The sequence below is a fragment of the Bos grunniens genome, chromosome 5 (genome assembly GCF_055505025.1).
Source record: "Bos grunniens cultivar Pamir isolate PY7600 chromosome 5, Bosgru_T2T1.0, whole genome shotgun sequence".
NCBI classification, from domain to species: Eukaryota; Metazoa; Chordata; class Mammalia; order Artiodactyla; family Bovidae; genus Bos; species Bos grunniens.
In genome coordinates, this window is record NC_141169.1 from 56,793,761 (window position 1) to 56,816,907 (window position 23,147).

General features: G+C 52.1%; 2 protein-coding genes and 1 long non-coding RNA gene across 4 annotated transcripts; 2 read left to right on the top strand and 1 right to left on the bottom strand.

The window, feature by feature from the left end:
- Nucleotides 1–165: 165 nt before the first annotated feature.
- Nucleotides 166–13,763, top strand: DCTN2 (dynactin subunit 2). Its single transcript, XM_086400357.1, has 14 exons — nucleotides 166–324; nucleotides 1,210–1,278; nucleotides 9,147–9,243; nucleotides 9,403–9,464; nucleotides 9,858–9,956; nucleotides 10,226–10,386; nucleotides 10,577–10,727; nucleotides 11,044–11,109; nucleotides 11,318–11,356; nucleotides 11,535–11,612; nucleotides 11,706–11,777; nucleotides 11,983–12,085; nucleotides 12,198–12,289; nucleotides 13,319–13,763. Exons 1-14 carry the CDS (start codon nucleotides 289–291, stop codon nucleotides 13,403–13,405), a joined length of 1,212 nt encoding a protein of 403 aa, XP_086256483.1. The 5' UTR covers nucleotides 166–288; the 3' UTR covers nucleotides 13,406–13,763.
- A 152-nt stretch (nucleotides 13,764–13,915) lies between these two features.
- MBD6 (methyl-CpG binding domain protein 6) lies at nucleotides 13,916–23,081 on the bottom strand. 2 transcript variants are annotated; one of them, XM_086400350.1, is made up of 13 exons: nucleotides 22,954–23,081; nucleotides 19,864–19,927; nucleotides 19,548–19,684; nucleotides 19,161–19,263; nucleotides 18,884–19,046; nucleotides 17,611–18,663; nucleotides 16,775–17,436; nucleotides 16,341–16,494; nucleotides 15,989–16,158; nucleotides 15,453–15,866; nucleotides 15,305–15,357; nucleotides 15,038–15,101; nucleotides 13,916–14,889 (listed from the first exon to the last, which is right to left on the bottom strand). In XM_086400350.1, exons 3-13 carry the CDS (start codon nucleotides 19,658–19,660, stop codon nucleotides 14,815–14,817), a joined length of 3,024 nt encoding a protein of 1,007 aa, XP_086256476.1. In that variant the 5' UTR covers nucleotides 19,661–19,684; nucleotides 19,864–19,927; nucleotides 22,954–23,081; the 3' UTR covers nucleotides 13,916–14,814. The 2 variants fall into 2 exon arrangements, with proteins under 2 accessions (XP_086256476.1, XP_086256475.1); XM_086400349.1 differs by lacking the exon at nucleotides 22,954–23,081 and adding an exon at nucleotides 20,958–21,271.
- Nucleotides 19,642–20,682, top strand: LOC147371988 (uncharacterized). The gene is made up of 2 exons (XR_015163878.1): nucleotides 19,642–20,028; nucleotides 20,473–20,682. It is a non-coding gene; the product is annotated as an uncharacterized LOC147371988 (long non-coding RNA).
- Nucleotides 23,082–23,147: the final 66 nt, after the last annotated feature.

Consider the following 23,147-nt stretch of genomic DNA (forward strand, 5'->3'; position numbering starts at 1 on the left):
CTGCATATCCCACAATCCTAGGCGGCGGTTTCCTGCCATTACCTCATTCCCGGCCTCGTTCTCGCCAATCCCTGGTTCTCCAGGGGTGTGGTAGCGGGCTGTTCTCGCGACTTTTGCTTCACCCTTCCCCTGTACTACTCCTGTCGCGAGACTTTCTGCTCCTCCGCCTCCTCCGCCGCTCCCTTTGCGGCCGCGTTAACCCGGACCAGGACCCATCCTCTCCCCTACCCGAGCACCGGCCCCGGCTCTGCCGAGGCCCCGGTCCCCCAACCCTGCCTCGCCGCCGCCATGGCGGACCCTAAGTACGCCGACCTTCCCGGCATTGTGAGTACACGGCCGGCCCTGGCTCCCCAAGACCGCGCCCCCAACCTCCTAAAGACCCCCAACAGACACCAACCCGTGACCTTTCCCGCCTGCACCCCTCCTCAGCCCCGAAGGCTCCTGCCGCTAGCTCCCTGACCGGCCCCAGCACCCTTCGGACTCCGACCCGACTGGGCTGGGCTATGCGAAGGCCTACAAGGCCCCTTTCCGGCAATTGCCGGTTTCTTCGCCCAGAAATGGTCTCTAGGCACTTAGCACCGTTCTCTAGTGCTTATTACCATCCGTGTCTACACCTCCCGTTTCTCCCCAGATATTCCCATAAGCCCCTCACCCCCACCTCAGACACACAAACCAGGCCATTTGGTGATGGCCTTCACTCAGCAAAGAGTGAGGAGGTTACCGTGACAGAACCCCAGATAGAGAACTCTTGTCCTCTGGGGAACCTCCTTCGCAAGCCCCGCACATGCCGGCATGTACCTCCCTTTGTGCTGCCTTACTTGCATTCACGGGGTGGGGGGTTGGAATAGGACTTTGTGTACTAAGGTCCTGAGTCACTCTCAGCCCTTGTGCCAGGGTAGTGTGTGCAGGGCCTAATGATGGCTCCTCTCCTACTTCTGATTGCCCAGGACCCGTCATTCTTCAGATTCAGGGCAACATCTTTGTCATCACTTAACACTCACCATTTACCATCAGTCATCTCCACTGTTACCCCACCCCTGTTAAGACATGGGAAATGACATGCAGTCCACCCGGCAGGTTAAAGAAGGGGCAGAATCCTGGCATCACAGCCTGACTTCTCTGTTATACTTGTTCAAATGGAGTGGGGTCAGGGGTGTTGCTGGGTAGTGCTGGGTAGTGAGGTTGGATGGTCACTGCTTCTACCTGCAGGCCAGGAACGAGCCAGATGTTTATGAAACCAGCGACCTGCCTGAGGATGATCAAGCAGAGTTTGATGCGGTAAGATTATGTGGTGCCTCAGGACTCCTGTGGATTCTGATCTCTCTCTCCCAGGCAGGCCCTTTCCCTTTTCTGGCGAGCTACAGCAATAAGCGGGTATGCCAACCCAGCCTGAGTGATACGTAGGTTGCAGGACTTGCAAATGAGCAATGCCAGGAAGGAGAGTCAGGTCAGTGGAATTAAAACTAAGAGGCCTGATTCTTAGGCCTTTTAAATAAAATTGAAATATCTCAAAACAGGCTGGGTGCTAGTGACTTAGCCCTGGTAGTGCTAGTCCATGGTAATGAATCATGAAGCCTGCGTACTTAAAAAGTGCATGAGTTTAAGACCTAGACCTTCTATTTCATAATATATATCTCTCACTCAATGTTCATTAACATCCTAACAAGCTAGACTTTGAAGTATAGAGGAATACTCTTTTACGTGAGTATCCAGAATCCACTAGGCAAGGAAAATGAATTGGAGACTTCAGAAAGATAAGAGAGCTGGTCAGAGCAGAACGAATTTGAGGAAGAACATAAATGTTTCATATTAGCAGAGGAGAGGACTTGATAGCACTTTCAGATTCAGGAAGAACTCAAGAGGAAGGAATTAGCTATGGACACATTTTAACCATAAGGGAAACCACTTAGCATTGTTTATTGAATGTGTTTATTTTGTGTTGATTTTTGTGCAGTACAGAGGAAAAAATGTCCCTGCCCTCAAAAATCCCCCAGACTACTGGGGGAGTTAGGATACATATAGGAAACATGAAAGAAAAAACTGAGTGAGTGAAGTGAACATAGTGGAAACTCTGAGTGTAAGTGCCAAGGGGAGCAAAGATCTGTTCACATGTCTTATAGGATGTATTTTAGATTCTATAATTTGCAAAGAGAGCTGGGCTAGGGTCACATTGATGGTGTGAGATCTCAAAAAAGTGGTGACCAAGAGTCAGTGGGAACAGGCTCTGTATGTGTGTCTGTGAGTCCTGTGGCTACGTCTGTGGGGCTGGTTAGTTCTGGAGAATGCTGGTTGCTGGCTTACAATGTATGGCTTGGCGTACTCACTTATTCCTTATTTGATTCCCCCATGTGGAAGTGGTTCCTTCTTTGTGGGGAACACCTTCCTTGTCCCCTCTCTGAGTGGTGTGTTCTTGTTGCTTCTGTACTTGCTGGCATGTCAGTCTGTCCCCCAAACTTGAGTATCTGGAGATAATGCAGATGGTGTCATTGCTCAGGACCTAGGTGTGCACCTTCACTCTAAGAGGTATCTTATTAGGAAGCTATCTCTGACTCAGAGGGCAGGAGTATATATACTGAGGACTCCATTCTGCTACCATAGTTCAGAGACTGTTCAGCTCTGGCCTAGGGCCTATAAAATATCAAACCTTCATGGTGAAATAATGAATGGAAGTTTGTCCCTTTGTCACTGACCATGATCAAACAGCTAATATCATAGCAGTCCCCTTTCCAAACCAAAAAATAAATTGTAATTTTCCTTTTGAAATCATGGGCTATCTGTTAATAAAAGGAGCATGACCTTCATCCCAGGCATGGAAGAACCTGACTCTTCTGCCCTGATTGGCTATTTCTCCCTGCTGAACCTGAGCAGCCTATTTTAGTAGCATCCAGTGGGGTGGCTGATGGGCTGATGTCCATTTCCTGCAGCATGTAGCCAGAATACCAGTATAGAAGTAGATAAGAACTGGATGGTAAACACGAGGAGCTAAGTTGCCTCCATCACCTAAGGCTCAGCAGAATGACACTATCACTAGGGACGAGTGAGTAGGGTCAGGAGACTCTCAGGTACTTCAGGAGCCCTGGCGGGAGTGGGGGAGACCTGAGATGTTTCCTGATGTCAGCTAATGTTTCTGGCCCCTGCATGTCCCTGTGGGCCTTACGAGGGCAGCTTTCGGGAAGTCAGCTGACTAATGGTTCTGCCACTGCTCTTAATACTGACGTAAGTGTGCAACTTGAGGAGCAGTTGGTTGTACTTAGACAATCCAGCATCCTCATTTCCTTGAGGCCTGGATTCTCACTAACAGCTGGTCCCCTTCTCACTTACCTTCCCAAGACCCAGTATGGGTCACACTGCACACCACCGCTATTGTGGCTGAACCATGAGGTTTCAGTCACCTTCTTAACTCCAGCAAGAGCGTGCTCTGCCTTAGTCTCCAGATTATTTGGAACTTTAATTTTATTAGTTTTTAAAATAGGTAATATATGTACATAGAACAAAAAGTATCTCTTCCCACTGATGCCTGCCAATGGTCAGTTCCTCCCTGGAGACAACCAATTTGATCAACTTCTTAATGGAACCTTTCAGGGCAGTCTCCAGATTTTTATTTAAAGTAGTAGTCAAAGGTTATCGACGACCTTCCCTGTCTTTTCACCTTCTTCCTTTGATCGCTCCACTGTGGAAGAAATCAGGCTGCTGAAGGAAATAATACCCTGTAATACACCCAAAAGATTGTAATTGCTAGTTTAACTTAAACGGAAAAGTTTGCAATTCCCATAGTGGGAAGGATGGAAGAGGAAATAGTAAAAGGTTTTATTTTAGGTAAAAATGGTCCTGATTTTCCTGCTATCCCTTTAAAACAATTTTAACAGGAGCTAAAATATTCTGAAGTGAATGGGCCAGAAAACCACACAGGCTAGCCCTTTCTTCCTCAGTGTAGGAGGATCCACTCTGCATACCAGATACTCCTGGGTTGATTTGGGCCATGAGCTTTTTGGAAACTTTTCTTAAAATGTCTTGTCAGGAAAGCTAATTCCCAGCTGAAATTCCCTCCCCACTGAGCCCACAGGCTACACTTGGGTCTGTATAGGCATTCTGCTCCCCGCTTTTGAAGTGCTGGAGCAAGGGGGAGTAAGTTTAGAAAACTTGCTAGATACAGGATTAGTTCCTCCCTCTGTGCCACACCTATCCTGGTACCCTGTGGAAGGGGAAATGACCTAGCCTTAGCTTGGTGGGGCCCTGGCAGGGGCTTCAGTTCTCCAAAGGGTAAATGATGCCAGAGCCTCCACCAGCCTGAGATGGGAAATAGTAAGTTCTCTCCCTTACAGTTCGGGATATCACAGAGTGTGCTTGATTGTGTTCATTGACTGTTGGCGCATTGAACTTACCGGAGTTTTTCCTAATGCTTCCCCATCCTCCCTCCTCACCACCTTGCCTGGACACTAGTTTGCACAAGTAAGACCATTCAGTGCTTCTTCTCTGCATGCTTTTTTTCATTTGCCATCTTGCATGCAATGCTCTGTCACTGTGCTATTGTCGCAGCTAATTGTTTTAAATTCTCATGCATCTCTAGCCGGGTCACTAAGGGGCCTGCTGGCCTCATGGTTAAAGATTCTTAATCAAGGTTTAGAAACACAACTGTGATTCATGAATCATTGTGTCTTCCCCTTGTGAGGTCTGCAGAATAAAACTGTCCAGTGGAGGATGGGATAGAAACATGGAGACTAGGAACACTTCTGGACATGAGGAATTTAAGAGCAGGAGTTGGAAGGGGGTTGCCTTTCTCCTCCATAAACTGAAATGGAGTTAAGAGAAAAGGAATGACGTTTAGCCATTCTGGACAAGGGTTAAGAACAAGGGGGACAGCAGAAGTCCTCACTTCTTAGCAGTGTGTGGATTATACCTGATTAAGATGAAAACTTCATCTTAATATTCCCTTATGCTAAGCCTTTAGAGGAAGGTAAATGGCCTAGGAAAGGGATGTTATATGCATTTTAAGGGACTAATTTGGATTCTTTGTGCTTCCACAAGTCTTCCTGTTTCTGTACCCTTCCTTTAGAAATTGTTGGATGGTCAGCATTGTGTGGGTCCATCCTGGACAGTTTTATTCTACAGCTCTATCCATCTTCCTTGTCCTCATGGTTCTGAAGTCCCCCTGGCTGCGGTGTTGGCAAAGAGCCTGAACAGGCTAAAGGAGTGGCAGTGACCTCTTCCTGTTTCTGATCTAGAACCTCAGGTCTTGCCCTCTGAGGCACAGCCACTTAGCCAAACAGCCCTGGGGAGTCTGGGAGGTTATTAATGAGAGGGACTGGGGAGTCATGTACCTGGGATCAAGGCACTTAGAATTCTAATCAACTTGGCTGGGTGTAGTAAGCTCCCATAGTGATTGTTACTATTCCAGGTTACAGACATTATCCCAAAAATCTCATTTCCTAACCCACCTGTAGGTCAGACTTGGAGGTGGTATATATAATTTACAAATTAATATACCACTTTTCCTTTTTAAATTTTTTCTGTCTTCCCCTATTCTGTTTATTCCTCATGACTTGGACTTGAACTTATGGCCCATTGTCCTCTCTTTTCCCTTGAGTTTTTAATCAAGCTGGTTTTATCTTGTTGAGGCAAGAGAAAGGTAAAGTATATTCTGCAGAGACATCCCAGCCTTAGACCACAGGACCTGGATCCACCTCTGCCTTGAACTGAGAGAGGAGTCTTGGCTGGGCTAGAGGTTGAAGTTCTGATGCATCTAGCTGAAATCTCTGGGGCAGAATGTAGTTGTTTTTATCCCATCATGTCTTTTCATACACATATATCCGTCCTCTCCTGGCAATTCTTCAACCAGTCTTGCTTGAAAGTGGAGCCTTATCTGTGTGGCTTGAGCTAAAATAAGACCTCTTTTTGAAAGACTCTTACTTTTCCCATTGTATACCCTCCAATCCCTGTGAACAGAGGGTTGAAGAAATATGTTCTGCACATGTCTGGTAGCTGTGAATCTGGGTGTCTTTTGGACTCTGTGCTAGCACGTCATGGCAGAGTTGCTCTGGATCCCTCAGAGTGTAGGGTGAGTTTCCAAGCACTCAAGATGGATACAAACACACCAGACTACACAAGGGACCAGGATTTGCCTTGCCTCTCCTCTGGCAACTGAATGAGGATGGGGCTGCAGTTAGGTACTTCGAATTTCATTGAACTTACCATCTGTAATCTAGAAATTTCACTCTGTTCTGCTTAACACAAAGTCACATGAAACCACCTACGTAAGCACCCGCATTATGATTGATTCTGCCATTCAAATGCCTAATTCTTCAAAACTAGAGAAACCGAGAGACAGGAAGACTTGAGCCATGAACTACTCCCCTTGAGAATCATGGACCCTCAATCAGCTACAAGCCCTCAGACTCTTATCTCCACAGCCTCTGCTTCACATTCTGCCATTTCTACAGCTTCTCCTTGCCTCCCCCAGCCTTCTCTGCCCCCACTTTCTTCCATGCCACTGGCTCGCAACACCTAACCCTTAGTTCCCAGGTGATCCTGAATTGCTGCTGTTCACGGCAAAGCTTCACGACATCCTGACCACCAGAGAGGAAAGGGTCCCAAGCTCTTCTTTCTCTTGGGGTATGCAGTGACCCCAGCTGAAATTTCTTGGCTAGGCCCCAGATTTTGCTAGGCTCCCCTGGGCCCTGTGATGCAGTATATTTGAAGACTATCATGTAGTGCATGTGACAATTTGCTAATAACAATTTTGTCTTTTTTTTTTCCCTCCCTCACCCCCATTTCCCCATCCCTTTCCTTTTAACTCTTTTGATTTTCTCACCTCTGGGGAAACCACAAGGAGCTGGTAAGAAGCCTGACCTTTCATCTGCTTTTTAACGGGGTGTGCTATGATGGGCAGTTGTTCTCTGTCCTTTTGTCTCTACTAAATCTTCTGTTCCTCTATTCAGCCCCAACCCCAGCTGACCTTTTCCCATCTCATGAATCACTGTAATGACACTACCTCCAGCCCATGCCACCAGACCTCCGAGACACTGGCAGAGTCGGTGCCTCTGAAGGGCTCAAGTGTGCTGTCCACCTGAGCCTTTGGAGCCGCACCCTCGGAGAGGCTTCAGGAGGGTGCCAGTGCTGGGCAGCCCTTCTGCCCCAGGACGTGCTCCTGCAGCAGGACTAGTAAGATGGAAACACTGACCATCCCTGCTATGTCCAGAAGCTCCGACACTCACACTCTAGTGGTGACCCTTTTTTACTCCACACATTCCCTCTTTAGAAAACTAAATAAGAAAGTATGTTCTCGTCTGCGTAGTGCCTGGCCCATAGTAAGGGCTTAACAAAATGGTAGCTGTGATTGCTTTCCTTAGTCTGTAGACTATGCCTTTTAAAGAGGTTTGTTTTTTTTTTCCCCCTACCTCATTGTCAGAGAAAGGAGTGGCATATTCTTATTCTTAAGGGTGAACTTGAGAGAGGGTAATGTTCTTTCCTAAACATGAGTCTGTCTCAGACACACGCTTTTTAGAGGCCTGAGACCACAGTTATTTGACCAGTGGGTGCTCTGGCCATAACACTTCAGAGAAGATTGAGAGAATTTGTGACTCAGTTGTTTTTTCCCCTAGGCACTTTCATATGGGACATTGAAACCTTTTATTTTCCCTTAATCTTTTTTAGCTCTTGCCCCTCTGCCCAGCACTTCCCTGAAGAGGTAAAAAGCACAGTTGATATTTTCTCCTTACCTGCCTCCTCCCTCATTTATAAAACTGCCACTCACACTGATTCCTTCGGTAATAGCAGAGCAGAGATGAAGGGTGGAGCTTGTGTCTGCTCCTCTTTCTCCATGTCTCTCCATCATAACCTGTCCCCCCCCCCACACACACATCAACCCCTAGTACTCACTGACAGTCAGAGAATCTCAGTCCTGGATACATATTAGAATGACCTGGGTAGCTTTTAAACTGGCCTACTACCCTGGCCCTACCTCAGAACAATTCAATCAGAATCTACAGATGTGAGCCCATCCCTCTTTTCTCCCCCCCTTTTCTAAGTGATTCTATTGTGCAGGCAGGGTTGAGAACCATTGTTCTGGTTAAAAGAAAGAAGACTTTCTTTGCCTTCCTCCAGTAGAAGGTGATGTCCACTCCAAGAAAAAGGCTTTCCAGGTCTCCTTCCTCTTCTCCAGAAGCATGATGAGACCTGTTGGACTGCTGACAATTGAGGGAGAGACATGCAGTCTGGAGGACTTGGTTTTGGTGTAGTTATTAGACTCTGAACTGCTAACAGATACCTAGTAAGCAGGGAACCTTTCTGCCTCAGTTTCTAGGGTGAAGTTTCTTTCACTTTGTTTACCACGTCCCCTCCTCATGGAAGAGCTTCAGTGCTTGAGAAACAGCTGAGGGTCAGGGAGAAGAGGCAAGTGCTGCAGCTTCTCTTTGAGAAGAAGCAGGGCTATCTCTGTTTCAGAATGTACCTGTGGCCTTTGCCGATGGGTACTCTTGGCAAACAGATACAGCTTATGCTGTTGCTTCTAAGATGTCCCTTAAAAAATAACACAGTATCTGCCTCTTCTCTCTATCCCTTGAATTCCCTGACTTCATGGCAGTCTGGAAATGGCATCTGGCCAGGTCCTCTGCCAACCTTTTTTGGTATCTAAAAGCTGTTATCTTCCCTTTAGCAGCACATGCAAGTTCCGATACTCAAGAGCTAGTAGCCTGATTGCTCCTCTTTCCCTCCAGAAGGATGGGAGGTTAGCTTGAAAATGGACTTCCTCAGCAGCAAGGAAATTTACTTTTGGGAGGGGGAGGTTAAAAGAGGTCAGGTTGGTTTCTTGCCCTGAGTGCATGTATTGCCAGATAACTGGGAGGGCCCAGTTGGATTGGGGAAGGGGAGGGGATGAGGAGGCTTATGTACAGAATGGGTGGGGAGGTTATGCTGCCTCTGTTCCCAGTTGAATCAGGGTGTTAATATTTATACAACTGAGACTCCAAATTTACCAGGAAGCTTTCATTTCCTAGGGTGAACCTGGGTTGATAGCTTGGATTGGAGCCGTCCTTCTTTCCCCTTGGGAAAGTAGAGCCCAGTCTTCTAATGGTTTGGGGATTTGGGGAGGCTCTGGGAAGTTCTAGGGTGGGAATGAATCTGCCCCTGGCCTGAACTACCTGTTTCTGCAGGAGGAACTGACGAGCACCAGTGTGGAGCACATCATTGTCAATCCCAATGCTGCCTATGACAAGTTCAAAGACAAGAGAGTGGGCACAAAGGGACTTGGTGAGACTGGTTGGAAATTGGATGGGGAAGCCTGACCTCAGGCCTCACTGACATTTGCTTTGGGGAAAGAGCTGTCTTATGGAAGCCCTCACAGTCACTGAGATCATGACTACTGTGGGTCTTGATCAGGCCCTCAATTCCATCTTCTTTTCTTGGCAGATTTCTCAGATCGAATTGGAAAAACCAAAAGAACGGGATATGAATCTGGAGAATATGAGATGGTTTGTTGTTTGTGTGTTGATGGGAATAGTGCAGCGATCCTATCCAGTGGGCATTTAAGACGGAGCAGGGTATAGGTGGGATTCTGGGTTCCTTTCTGGTTGGGGGTCCTCAGAAGCCCAGCTGGATGCAGGGGAGGATGCTTTGTCCCCCTGCTGTTGGCTATGGAGCGTCTCCAGGCCTCCAGCTCTCTGCAGGTCTTCGAGTGAGGATGATGGTGGATTCTTAGTTGGGTATGATACTTTTACAAACTCAGACTGGGTTTGGGTATGATACCCTTACAAATTCGGACTGGGTTTGGATACATTCTTGTTTTTTTGTTTTTTTTTTTTGATACATTCTTGAGGTTCCCTGTTCTAGGAGGTGTGATGTCACCGTCTGTGCTTGCTCTCTAGCTTGGAGAGGGTCTGGGAGTGAAGGAGACACCCCAGCAAAAGTACCAGAGACTACTGCATGAAGTCCATGAGCTGACAACTGAAGTTGAAAAAATCAAGGTAACTGTAGACTCTCCTCTCGCCTTTCTGCTATGACTTACATAGAAGAGGAAGGCCTCCCAGCGGGAGGAGAAAAATTCCCTAAGCTCCTCCCTAAGGGGGCTGAGGTTTTCAGAGTTTGGGAATGCACATGAATTTATAGTTAGTGCTGTAAGTGGGTAAGGAGCAGCCCAGTGACTTTCAGCCACAGCTCTCTTTAAGGGTCTTGATCTATTTTTTTTCTTGACTCACTCTTAGCACCCCTCACTGTCTATTTGTTTTCATACCAGACGACAGTGAAGGAATCAACCACTGAGGAGAAGCTGACCCCCGTGGTGCTGGCTAAACAGCTGGCCGCCCTGAAGCAGCAGCTGGTTGCTTCCCATCTGGAGAAGCTGCTGGGACCAGATGCGGCAATCAACCTCACTGACCCCGATGGAGCTCTGGCTAAGTGGGTGCCAGACTTTGCTGGGAAATCATTGCTAATTGGGGTGTAGAGGGACTCCAGCCAGGTATTGACAGGGCTGCGAAGGGAAGAGGTGGCCTAGCTGTTCCTTAGTGCTGACCCGGAGGCAGAAACAAGTGACTGAGCTGACCCACATCCTTCAAGTCGTGATAATATTGCTGGTTTTTTGATCCAGGCGCCTACTGCTGCAGCTGGAAGCAACAAAGAACAGCAAAGGGACTGGTTCAGGGGGCAAGACCACCAGTGGAACCCCCCCAGATAGCAGCTTGGTCACTTATGAACTGCATTCTCGGCCTGAGCAGGACAAGTTCTCTCAAGCTGCCAAAGTATGTTTTTGTGTGTGTGTATGTGTTTGTGTGTGTGTGAGTGATGTTGGAAGCCAGGGAAGACGTGGCTCTGGAGACTTTCCTGTTGCCCTCCAAGGAATCACATCTGGGGAGAGGGTGCTGGGAATGCTTGATTCCTCTTGATGTCTCATTTAAGACTGTGACTACGGCTGTGTTCCAGAGAAAGAAATCCCTTGGCAGAGTGGTGGGGAGAGGGGAGGGGAGGGCAAGCAGACCAGCAAAGAGCAGGATTTACTTCCCACTGCAGCAGAAGGGAGGTAGGTGGATGGCAAATCTCCCCTCTTTCCTCCCCTAGGTGGCAGAATTCGAGAAGCGCCTGACAGAGCTGGAAGCCACTGTACGCTGTGATCAGGATGCTCAGGTCAGGTGCTCTCTTATACTTGTTCCGACCCTCACATCTTGAGCCCTAAGGTCCACAGCATTCCACAGAGTCCAGGGAGGAGTCAGGAACAGGTTCCAGTTACAGGAGCAGCCAGCAGTTGCCTGCTGGAACCAGAAAGGATGGGAGAAGGTGGTAATCACCTGGAGAGATGAGAACCACTGACTTCTTTGCTTCTTTTCCCCATCAGAATCCCCTTTCAGCAGGTCTGCAGGGAGCCTGCCTCATGGTGAGTGTAAAAGGAACTGGAGTCTTTGGATGACAGAGGGGATATCCGGATTGGGTTTGCTTAGGAAATTGTTTTTGGATCTGTAGCTGTTTATTCATTACCTTCAGTGGAATATGAGGTGGCCTCTTCTAGTCTGATTCTGTCTGCTTCATGACACTTGTCCTGACCCCGCCCCCAGGATACTGTAGAGCTGTTGCAGGCGAAGGTGGGCGCCCTGGACCTTGCAGTTTTGGACCAAGTGGAGGCTCGGTTACAGGTATTAAGTGGAGGCAAATTGAATTACAGGCAGCTAGTGACTTTGGAAGACCTTTGATGCCTTTACTATCAACCTTAAAATCTGTGCTTTCAGAGTGTGCTGGGAAAAGTGAATGAGATTGCCAAGCATAAAGCTTCTGTAGAGGATGCAGATACACAGAGCAAGGTCAGGAAGAGATCTTTCCTCCCATCTTCATACCCTTTCCTGCTGGGAAGAGCAAAGCATGAGAGCACTGAATCCTCAGGCCACTGTCCTCATAAGCTCTTACCAGCTGAAATAAGGCAGTGCTTCCCTGTTGCCCCAGCTTGCACTTGTCTCACCCTAATGGTGTGTATTTGGCTGAAGGTTGGCCACTGTGGTGTCCCTCCAGGTGCACCAGCTGTATGAAACCATACAGCGCTGGAGCCCCATTGCCGCCTCCCTTCCTGAGCTGGTACAGAGACTTGTCACCATCAAGCAGCTGCATGAACAAGGTGGGAGGCCAGCCACAAGGGTGTCAAGAGAAATTGGCAAGTGAGCAACTCTTGTTCCCTTCCCTCTGGTCTTGGATTCTAACGCCATGCCTACCGTTCTGACCTTTCACAGCCATGCAGTTTGGTCAGCTTCTGACACACTTGGATACCACGCAGCAAATGATTGCTTGTTCCCTCAAGGACAATGCCACCCTCTTGACTCAGGTGAGTGCCTCCCTTCCCCAGCACACACAGGCAAGGTTCTCCAGCTTCAGTTCCAGAGGGTTCTGCCTTGGCCCATTTGGTGGCACAGTGGTGTGGCAGGGGTTTGGTTTGAGTCTCCATACTGTTTCTTGGTTGCCATGGAACATCTGACAACTTACTTAACCTATGAACCTCCACCTCACCATCTGGCAAATTATACCTACTTCAGAGTTATTTGGATTAGATGAAGTAATATGAGTGAATTCGTAAGAGCTCAGTAAACCTCCATTCTTCCTATAAAACCTACCTTTTCCCTCTGTAGTCTCAGCTGGGTTTTATCCTCCCTGGGTCTTCAACCAGATGTTCCTGAGCACAGCACACTAGACAGAACATGGGCATTGAAATCTGGAGCCAGGCTCCCACCTGGTTTTGCCCCTTCCTTCCTGATGCTGAGCTGTGAGCGTCAACCTCTCCATTCTCTAAGCAGTGTCCAGCACAGAGCAAGTCCTCAGGTTCTGGCGGAGGCACTGTTCTCAGTGCTGGGGGAAGCACTACAGTTGGGAGTCTGGCATCAGAGAACTGTCAAGATAAATTAAAGTGCTTGGCATGGTGTGTTCTTCCTCCAGAGCAGTTTTCTAAAACTTTGGACGAGTGAAACCCTTACTTCAACAAAATCCTGTGTGTCCCTCAGTACATAAAACAGATGAAAGAACTGTTCTGGTTAGTCAGGATGGGAATTCTTAAGAGGCCTGCCTGCTTAGCAGATCCCATGCTAGGTCCATGGTGCTTCAAGTCACCTTCCCATTCTGGGACCCACAAGCTGTTTCCGTTTCTTTTTTCTAATTTGGCTTTGTTGTGCAGCTTGTGGGATCTTAGTTCCCCAACCAGGGACTGAACCTGGGCCCCAGCAGTGAAAGTGCAGAGTTCTAACCACTGGACCACCAGGGAGTTCTCCTGCATGTCTCTGTCTTCTCTAAGAGCATTTCTTCAGTTCCTCACCCAGGTAAGCACCTGAACCTGACAGAGTAAAATAGCTCTCTCGCTTTCTAGGTGCAGACGACGATGTGTGAAAACCTGTCCACAATTGAGGGGAACTTTGCCAACATTGACGAAAGGATGAAGAAACTGGGAAAGTGAGCACCTTTGGGTGATGGAGGACAGGGGTAATCCCTACCCCTTTGAACTCCATTAATACCTTACACAGAGTTTCCCCTTAATTGTAACTCTTGCATCCCATTTGACACTGGGGGCAAGGGCTTCTTGCATGTGGGGCTTACACCCCCTCCTCTGAAGAGTAGTGGAAGCTGGGGATATTAAATGAGGGTCTCCCCTTAGGCCACAGGGATGAGGACGTGGCCCAGCCACATGCCAGCTCCTGCCCAATACTGCTTTGCCTGGTGTGGGGGAGGATTGGGTCCTGTCCTCCAGCACAGCTTCTGTGGCTGACTGTAATACTGTACAACTGTTTCTGACCATTAAATGCTGTTGTACTCTGTCTGGCCTCTGCTGTTTCCTGGGGAAGAGGCAGCACTGAGAGAGACATACACAGCGTAACAGACAGTCTAAGCACTCTCTACCACAGAAGGATTTAAATTATAATCTGTTCTTACAAAAGAACTAAGGAAAAAATGAGGACAGAGTCAGAGCCAGAGTTTCAAAATATTCTCATCTGTTAAATTAAGAGTGTCTCCCATAGAAAAGCAGTGGAGGCCCCACAGGGCAAGTACAAAACAGAATTAAAACTCCCAAGGGTCTTGTCTTTACAAAAGAAAAGGCAGGAGGCAGCCCCTGGACAGCTGGTCATGCTGGCCGCTCCGGTTGGACCATGTTGCATAATCCTCAGTCGCATCGTCACAACGTCTCTGAGCGTTTTGATGGGGGAGAAGGGGCAGTGTAGTGTGTATGGGAGGAGACACCCAGAGGGCTCTCTTTGCCCCCTTACCCCCTCTTCATATCCCAGAGGAAAGTGGAGGGAAGCTGGCTACACCTTGAAATGAGGCTATGTGTTTCAAACCTGGGGACAGGGTAAGAGGGGGATCTGTGCTTTGAGCAACCTGAGCCAGAGGCAGAGGGGTGTTGGCAGGGGTGAGGGGAGGACGCATGATGCTTATTGCTTTGTACCTTTCATTGGGAAGGAGGGCAGCAGCCAACAGTAGCTCACAGGTTTGTAAACTGAGCCTGCTGGCTTCAAGAAGGGAGGCAATGAAGTCGAATTAAATATAAAAGAGTCATTTGTGCAAAAATAACTTAAACAAATAAAAGACCTGGGGGAGGGGGTTTTCCCCTTAGCCTGGTGGGGAGAGGGCCATATACCACCCCCCCCCCAGGCCTTTTCAGTGACATGGCTTTGGGGGGGAGGGGGTGAGCTTCCCTACCCCCTGCAATGGCTCAGGATGGGACTGTGGGGGAAGGGGTTGCATTTGTGCTCTGAGTGGGGAGTAGTGCCCCCACCCACTGTCCACAGGTGCAGGTGGCTGGCAGGGGCTCCCAAGGCTCAGCACTCAGCTCTCCCCAGTCAGGGTCAGATCCAGCTCCAGGTATGGCTGCTATGGGGCCAGTTTCCTCCTCTTGTTTTTGGCAGGACGGCCAGGGCGGGCCCGGGGAGGCAGAGGGACAGCCGCCTATACAAGAGGGGAAGTTGAAAGAAGTGATCAAACAGCTGGGTATCAGGAAGTCCTTTATTTTCTCCCCACTCCCACTAACCTTCTTCTCCTCCTGCCTCATCCTTTATATGCACTCCCACCCACCGACGCAGTGATGCACACTTACGCGGGTTGTGGGGCTGGGGTCCAAGGTAATGTCCTGGCGGGAGCTGTTGCTGTTCCGGGTTGGGCTGCAATAAGGGCACAAGGGGATCAGGAGCACGTCCCCGAGCGCCAGGGGATTTTCAGAGTTTGGGTGGGAAGCTTTCTACATGTGGGTAGTGTAGGCATGGTATCCTTATTCATATTCAAGTAAGTGCTGCCTTTTCGAAAGCCAAATCACTCTTAACTATTGCTATAAACCCAACAAGCCGGAAAAGGCCAGTATACTCACTTGTATTTTCTCCTGCGGCCACGACGAGACTTTCTGACTACCCCTGGGGATACCTGAGAAAAGATGGACTGTGTGTGGGAAAAGGCACCTTGGCAACCTTTCCTGAGGGCCTTTGTGCCCAGACAACCATTACTTAACCCACACTCACCTTAAGGTCCTCAGAATGGGGCCCAGGAGGGGATGGATCCTTGGGCTCAGCACCCCCTTCAGCCAGCTCCCCATTATGCTGCCAGTGGTGGGTCCTTCTTGGGGACCGTTCCATTTGTCCATTGAAGCCACCACGTGCCCCCCACTTGAGGGCCAGTCGGCCAGGCTCCCGCCGGCTGCCAGGCTTTCGTCCCCGGCCTGGCCTGGCCTCACCATTAATGCCCCTAAGTCCCCCTCCTCCCCTCCGGCCCCGTTTCCCTGACCCCCTCCCAGTGAGCAGCTCAGGGACTGGGGGATCGGGAGAACTGTGGGGTGGGGCTAAGGCACTGAGGGGAGGCCGGGCAGGCTCCGGTTCAAGGGTTGAGGTGGGGCTCTCAGGGGGCAGACAGGGGGCTTCCGGCTGCTCTGGAGGGATCTGCAGACAAAACAGACCTCTGTCAGTTTCAAATGCAGTTCCAGCTACTTTAACTTGAAATGTCTGTATTTCCAATTTGCGAAAAAAAATTCTCTCCCTAACACACACACCCATCCCCTCACCTGGAGACTCTGTAGCAGGCAGGCTAGGGGACTAGAAGCCTCTGAGAGGGGTGGAGGAGCTCCCCCCCCAGGGAGGAGCTGCAGCCCCAACTGGCCAGAGAGAAGAGGGCCAGGAGGCTGCAACAGACTGGGGAGGGTTCCAGGGCTGCTGGTCAGCGAAGACAGGTCACCTGTTAAGGAATTGTAAAGTCAAGGGTCTCCCTGGGCAAACCAATTAGGCTGAGCAGACCCTATTCTTTTAGGCTTGACTCAGTGGTCACAGACTTTCCTCCCTAATTCATCTAGTCTCTACTCCCAATTTTTCTGTTTCTTTTCTTCTCTCCCACACCACAGAGTCTTCCCTCAGACTCACCCAGCAGGCTGGCACTCAGCAGAGGGCTAAGGAGTTGAGGGGGTCTCCCTGAGTTGGAGGGGGCCTTGCCCAGAGAGGAGGCCCCCGGGTCAGTAGTTGCCGTGGTGACACTGGAGGTAGGTGGTCCAGGTTGGGGGGCGCTCAGGACACAGGGCTAAGAAGAAAAAATGGCTGTAACATCTACATGTGTAAAGTATTCAATAAGTTTATAGTACTTCCACATATGCAATCTCACTAAAGCCCCACTGAAGTAGGCCATGCTTATTAAATACAGACCCAATTCTTACAGTCCATCCTACCCCCAGCTAAGAACTAAGCCCTCCTCAAAGGCCCTAAGGAAGAGCTCAGACATGAAACTGAAAACCTTTTATTCCCAGCTCCCATCTCTGATTCCATCTCTTGTTCTGTCCCACCCACTCACCCCCTATCCTCACCTGGGGGGGCGTCCCCGAGGGGGGATCCAGGCTGGCAGCCAGCAGCGCAGAATTTAAAGCTATGAGGGTGGGGGGAGCTGAAAGGGCGGGGAACAGCAGGGGGGGCAGGTCTCCCAAACCTGAAAATGTCTCCCCACTTGGACCCCCGGCTCCCTCTGCAGATCCCTCCCCATCCCCAGCTGTGGGGCCCAGGGCCAACAAGGGCAGGAAAGAGGCAAGGAGGTTGCTAGGAGGTGCAGAAGGGGGTGGAAGAAGGTCTGAGGGGGGTGGTGGAAGCAGGGAAGCCACCAAAAGTGAAGGCCCTTCGGGCTCACCTGGGGCTAGGGGAGGGCCAGGTCCCCCTGGTGGGGGGAGCAGGGGCTCAGGGGGAGGTTGTCCCCCTCCCCCAGCCAGCACGCCAAATAAACTGTGGCTAAGCAATGGAGAAGGTGGAGGTTGTCCCAGACTCAGAGGGAGGGGCAAGGTCCCTAGCATCCCGGGGAAGCCGGCTCCACTCAGCGCCAGGCCCTGCTCGGGACTGGGGAAAGGGAAAGCCTCCCCACCAGCCAGGGGAGGCAGAGGGCCGGCTGGGCCGGCCCCCATCCCAAGCGCTTCAGATGGGCTTTGAAGCACAGGGCTGGGGACTAGGGGGGCTTTGGAGGCAGCTGGTGGGGCAGGGGCACCTGCAAAGAAAAAGAGAGGTTCAGCTCTAGAGAGACCCTTTCTCCCAGTATCTAAAGAATCCAAACTCCCTGCCCCCCGACCCAGAAAACCACTACAGAGCTCTCTAAGTTCTCCCTTCAGTGTCTTGGTGGTCTCTTTGTACCCGAAGGAAGGGCTCTGGTGCACTCACGTACCTGGCACACTGCTGAGGCTGCCACTGGTGGTCCCAGGGAGGGCAGGCGGGATGGGGTGCGTGGGCTGGGGAGAGCTCCCTGAGGAGAGGGTGGGGGGAGGAGGAAGGTGTGCCTCTGACCCCAAAAGGTTAAAGCTTCCGTCAGAGTGGGAAGGGCCAGGGGTGGGGAGTCCCAGCAGGGACAGCACAGAAGGGAGAATTGGTTGGGATGGCTCCGGCAGAGGAAAAGATTGGGGGGTGGGAGCAGGGGCCCGAGGACGGCTCCGCCTAGGGGCTTGAGGGCCCCCCCCTTCTAGCAATCGCAACACAGTTGGGGGTCTGCGGGGACGACGCTGAGAGGGACGGGGCAATGAGGAGTGGGAAGCTGAGGGTGCCTGGGCACGGGGCCTTCGGCCCTGTAAAGTGCTGGGAGGGGGGAATTGGGGGTGCTGTGCCTTGGCGGCTGCAGAGAGTAGGCTGCTAGCAAGAAAGGGGGGTGCCCCGGGCCCCTCCACCGAGGGGGCCCCTCCCAGGGGCCCCAGGACCAGGGGCAGGTGCATAGTGGCTGAAGACACTGGTGGCTGAGTGGCAGGACCAGAGGGGCCAGGGGGACCAGGGAGATTATTGCTTGGGGGCAGGGGAGGGGGTGTTAAGGCATCACTACAATGGAAGAGAGGAGGGTCTGAAGGTGGTGAGGAGGAGGCATGGGGGGCTGGAGGAGAGCCCAGGTCAGGGGGCACCAGGCTGGATCGGAGAGCAGCTCCCCAGCTATATGAGGGGGCGTTGAGGCTGATAGCAGGTGGAGGAGGTGCAGCTGGGGAGGGGGCATTGCCCCGTGGGAGGAAACAAGGGCTGCTGCTGCCTCCAGAGGAGACGGGGTCAGGAAGCCTTGGCTGTGGGAAGAGCCCCCCAGGGCCTGCTAGAGGGGGGAAAGCCTGTGGAACTGAGGGTGGTTCTGGGGGAAGGGAGCCAGGACCCCCATTGAGTGGAGTTGTAGGAGGGACTCGACAAGGAGGGCGGGCAGAGGGAGGCCCTGGGGACACAGTGTGGAACATTTGGGGGCTTGCTCCCTCTCCTGCAATAAATGAGAAACAGAGGATCAACCTGTGGCTCCCCTTCCAAGAACTTTGTCTTTTCCATCCCTTCCCCCACAAGCTCCCAGCTTCCCTGTGCCCTCCTCTCACCAAGCAGTTCCCCACTCCACCCTTCTTGCTCCTTCTCACAGAGCTCCTCCCACCACCCCTCTTCCAGACCCTTAAGTTTTCCTCAGTCCCTGTAAAGTGGAGAACACTCACCAGGAGAAGAGTGTGAGCAGGTGGTCTCCATGCTGCGGTACAGAGTTGCCATGGCAACAGCTTTCCGCCGGTGGTTGCACAGCTTGGTCATGTCCTCCTCTGATGCTGGCCCCACCCCAGCCCCACCCGGGGTCACCGGGGCCAAAGGGTCAAAGTTGAAAACCTGTAAGGTGGAAGGCACAGACAAGGACCCTGAGAGAGCAGAATCTGAGAAAAACTACCTCGGTCAGTGACCGGCATTAAGTCTCTCTGACAATCTCACCCTCACCATTCTGACCTTGGGGACATTGAGTGGACACTCCAGACCGCACTTGCAGGTCCCATCGCTGAGGAGGTAGCTCCGGGTTTGCTCCAAGGAAGACAGCTCTGTGCCACTTGGACTGGGAGAGGATAGGGTCAGAGTGTGAGGTTAGATAACACTGAACTGGAAGACACTCTGAAAGAACAGTTCAAAGATCTTCCTAGGAAGGGCAGAGAGTAAGGAAGAGATGGAGAGAACAAGTGCACAGGACCAGAGGCACAGAGAGCAAAAAGGCTGAGGAACGAAGAGGAATAGACAACAACAGGGCACCAGCGATCTGGGCATAGAGAGAAATAGAAGAGAGAAAACTCAGGCAACTGAAGGGCCTGGGGATAGAAACTGGGGAACTTCGGGGAGCCACACCTGATATAGAGCACAGCACCCTCTCGAACACAGCGCTGCCAGCCGATGGGGACAGATGTGGCCACAGGGCCCCCAGCTCTGTCTGCTCCACTGCTCTCATTGCCCCCATTCATTGTGTGTAATCAGCTCCCACGTGCCTGATAACACAGACATTCATGTGGCATTAGTAGGATTAAACTGGGCTGGGTACCTGAGGGAGTATTCCCGCAAGGCAAAGGTTGTGTGGAGACTCAAGAGAACTCAAGAGCAAAGGGAAAACCTCAGAGAGCTGGGGGAGAGAATGAGGGGGAACCTTCTGCCAGCCCACCATGGCTACCTGAACATGTCTGCAAACATTGTGGGGTCCAGTCTAAAGCCGGGGCCGCCGGCTTAGCCCACACCTGCAACACAGGAGAGAAAAAGAACAGTCAGGAATCTGCCCAACCTACTAAAGCACCACAGACCAGGATACTCTCAAAGGAAAGATCTTTAATAACAGGAGGTAAGTACCCAGAAAGATCCCAAGGATCTGGTGGCTGAGTCCACAACCATCCTCTCCACGTTCAGTCCCTAAGGACCAGAGGGTCAGAGCCACAACTTTCAGGGACCGGGGAATCACAGCCCAATCCCTAGACATATAAAGGGCAAGGCCCCCTCATCCCACCAAGGACAGAAACCTTCAGCCAGGAGTGCGGGTTAATTCCCATAATCTCTAGGAAGTTTCCCAGAGAGGCTGGCCCCTGCTGTTCCCTCGCCCTCAGGAAGATCATATAAAAAGTATGGATTGCCAGGCAGATCACCAGGCAATTGCCCAACTGCTCGCTGGGGTGGTACCAGCGTAACTCCCCCCATGGCCTGGCTGCACTAGACAATCACTGATCTAGTTCACTTGGATCTTCTTAAGAAACACTGGAATCACAGTTCTGTCTTCTCCCACTATTCTCAGAAGCTCCGGATTTTCCCCCAAGCCTAAGGCAAGAAGAATCAGCACCTCCTGTCCCACTGGCTTCAGTTTAGCTCCAAGAGGGATTCTCCTCTGATATATATGGGGACGCCCCACAAACCTGCAAGTATTCTCTCCAACCCCACCATCGCTCCCACCCCACACTGGCGGCTTCTAAACTTTCCCTCTCATAACAAGGCGCCCTGTCACCCAGCCTGCTTCCCTCAGCTTGGGGAGGAGGGGAAGGCGCACGAAGTAGGAAGGAACTTGGGGAGAGGGCGGGCGGAGGGTGGGCGAAGCACTGAGAGGAGGGAGGTGAAGAAGGCAAAAGTCAAGCAGTGAGAGAGAGAAACGGTGGGAGCAGGTGAGGGCGGGGGAGTGGGGATGGGGCCAGGGAAAGGGGCCAAGAGGACGCGGAGGGGGCAGAGGGTAGGGATAGGAGGGGAGGGGGAGGGGCGAGGTGGGGGGGGGCCGGGCCCTGCACTCACCGCGGCCCATGGTTCGGCCGGCCCCGCCCTGCGCAGTCGCGGCCCAGAGGGTGAGTGGGAGGGAGTGGGAGGAGGGTCGGTGGAGCCCGAGCCTCCGGTACAGCCCCGGCCGGTCCTAGCAGGAAGCGCCGCCGCCGCTGCCGCGGATCACCGAGCGGCCTCCCGCGCATGCGCCATGGGGGCCAGGGGCAGCCCTGGGGATTCCGTTCCCAGAAGGCACCGCGCAGGCTGCTACCGCCGCCGCCGTCGCTGCCGCCGCCGCCGCCGCCACCGCCGCAGCCGCCGCCGCTGCCCGGACGGGAGAGGGGCGGGGCCGGGCCCCCGCCCAGCGGACAACGACGAGCCAACAGGAGGGGCCGCAGTGCGCATGCGGGAGCGCGCCTACCCCTCCCCCACAACCCCCCATTAATCCCCAAGAGAACAAACACCCCACGCGGGGGCCACCCCCCCCGCCCTCCGCGGAAGGATCCGAGCCTCTTCCCAGGCCACTGGTGGCCAATCCCAGCCCTCCCCTGGGAGGGGCCCCTTCCAAAGCCACAATCTGTTCGGGGAGCCAGGAATGCCAGGTCCGGGAGGAGCCGGCCCGAAAAGATGAAAGTCGCGACGTGCCCTGCCCCGCCCCAAAGGCTTCCCGGGTAGTGTGCTGGGACTTGACCCGCCTCCCCAGGTCAACATGTCAAAACACGACCCCGGCCTGTCAAGTCACATGACCTCTGCCTGTCACTGACAACCTGGTCATGTCTTTGGGCCAGGAGAGACCATCTGGTCCAAGCCACCCCCCACCCCCATTTACAGGAGAAATGGAGCTCTGGAGCAGTGGTGCAGGCCTGACCAAGGACCTGTCACCGGTCACACCACCGCCTATACTTGCCATCCAGCCACAGCTAGCCTTGTGACAGTTTTCTTAGGACAAACTCTGGCTGCCCCCATGAGGATATGACAGGATATGTAACAGGCCACCACATGGCCTCCGTTTTCTAAGTAATGGCACTTGAAATATAGTTTGCATTTTCCACCGTGCTTTTCACTTTTGTTCAAGCTGCCTCCAAGTTCATAATAATCTCACGTCCAGCAGGCGATCTTTTATTTACGAACAAGGACGGTGAAGCACGGCGAGATTAGGTAACTGGCCTAGGATCCCTGGGCAAGTGAGGGACCGCTGAGGCTAGAATCTGGGTTCCTGACAACCCAGTCCCAGGCATTCTTGCGCTCACGTGCACGCAATATTCCAGGCAACAAGGCTCTTCCGTAGCCCAAACACCTAAGGCAGGAGGCCTGAAGCCCAGCTCCTCACAGCAGGGAGTCACAGGACCTGAAGGTCTGATACACTGAAAAGGGCGGGCCTGGTCTTTGGTGAAGGGCAGCAGAGCACCACTGGGGGGAGATGATTAGACCAAACAGTGGGATCGGGGCCTCCCGGCAAAGAGCACGAATTCTGGCATGCCGAGGGCTCATCAGATACTTTACAAAGAAAAAAGTTTAAGGGTGCTAAGAGCTTAAAATGACTACCAAGGGGCGTCAAGCTCCTTGGCTTCTTTTGAGAGAAGACTCCTTTAAGAAGACTCGAGAAGATGCAAACAATCCTGGTGGATGAATGCAAATTTTCAAAGGTGGGAGGTTTAAAAGACCTGGTGTCCGTTAGCAGGGAGGGGATCAGGGGCAAGGAAAATGGGAGTTTCTTTTGGTGGAGATAAAACGGAGGCTAATGTCAGATGGGCGGAACAAGAGAGCCTTAGAGGGAGACAAGCTGCAGTGAGCTTTCACACCGCAGCTTAGGGGCGACCACAGTTGATAGCCGTTGGGGCCGTTGGGTACCGGGAGCTGGCGCCCCGCCCTCTCTCCTCTCCCCCACCCCTCCCTGCACCTCCCACCACCCTTGTAGTCCCCTGCGCGTGCGCGCGCTGATACCGGTTGCCAAACATTGCATCATCCCCGCCCCCCTTTCCTCCCCTCCCCCTCCAGCTCTCCCCTCCGCGCGCGCGCATGACTCACTCACCTCCTCCGCGAAGCCTCGTGACCCAAAGCTACTTCCGGGTCCAACACTAAGTCGACCCCCAAGCGGGAGGGAGCGACGAGGGCGGTCCCGCGAGGCTCCTGAGTGGCGGACGTAAGGGATGAGGTGGGGCCAACGACGGCGTGCCGCTTCCTGATTGGTAGGCCTCTGGACCCGCCCAGAGAGGAGGGCAAGGC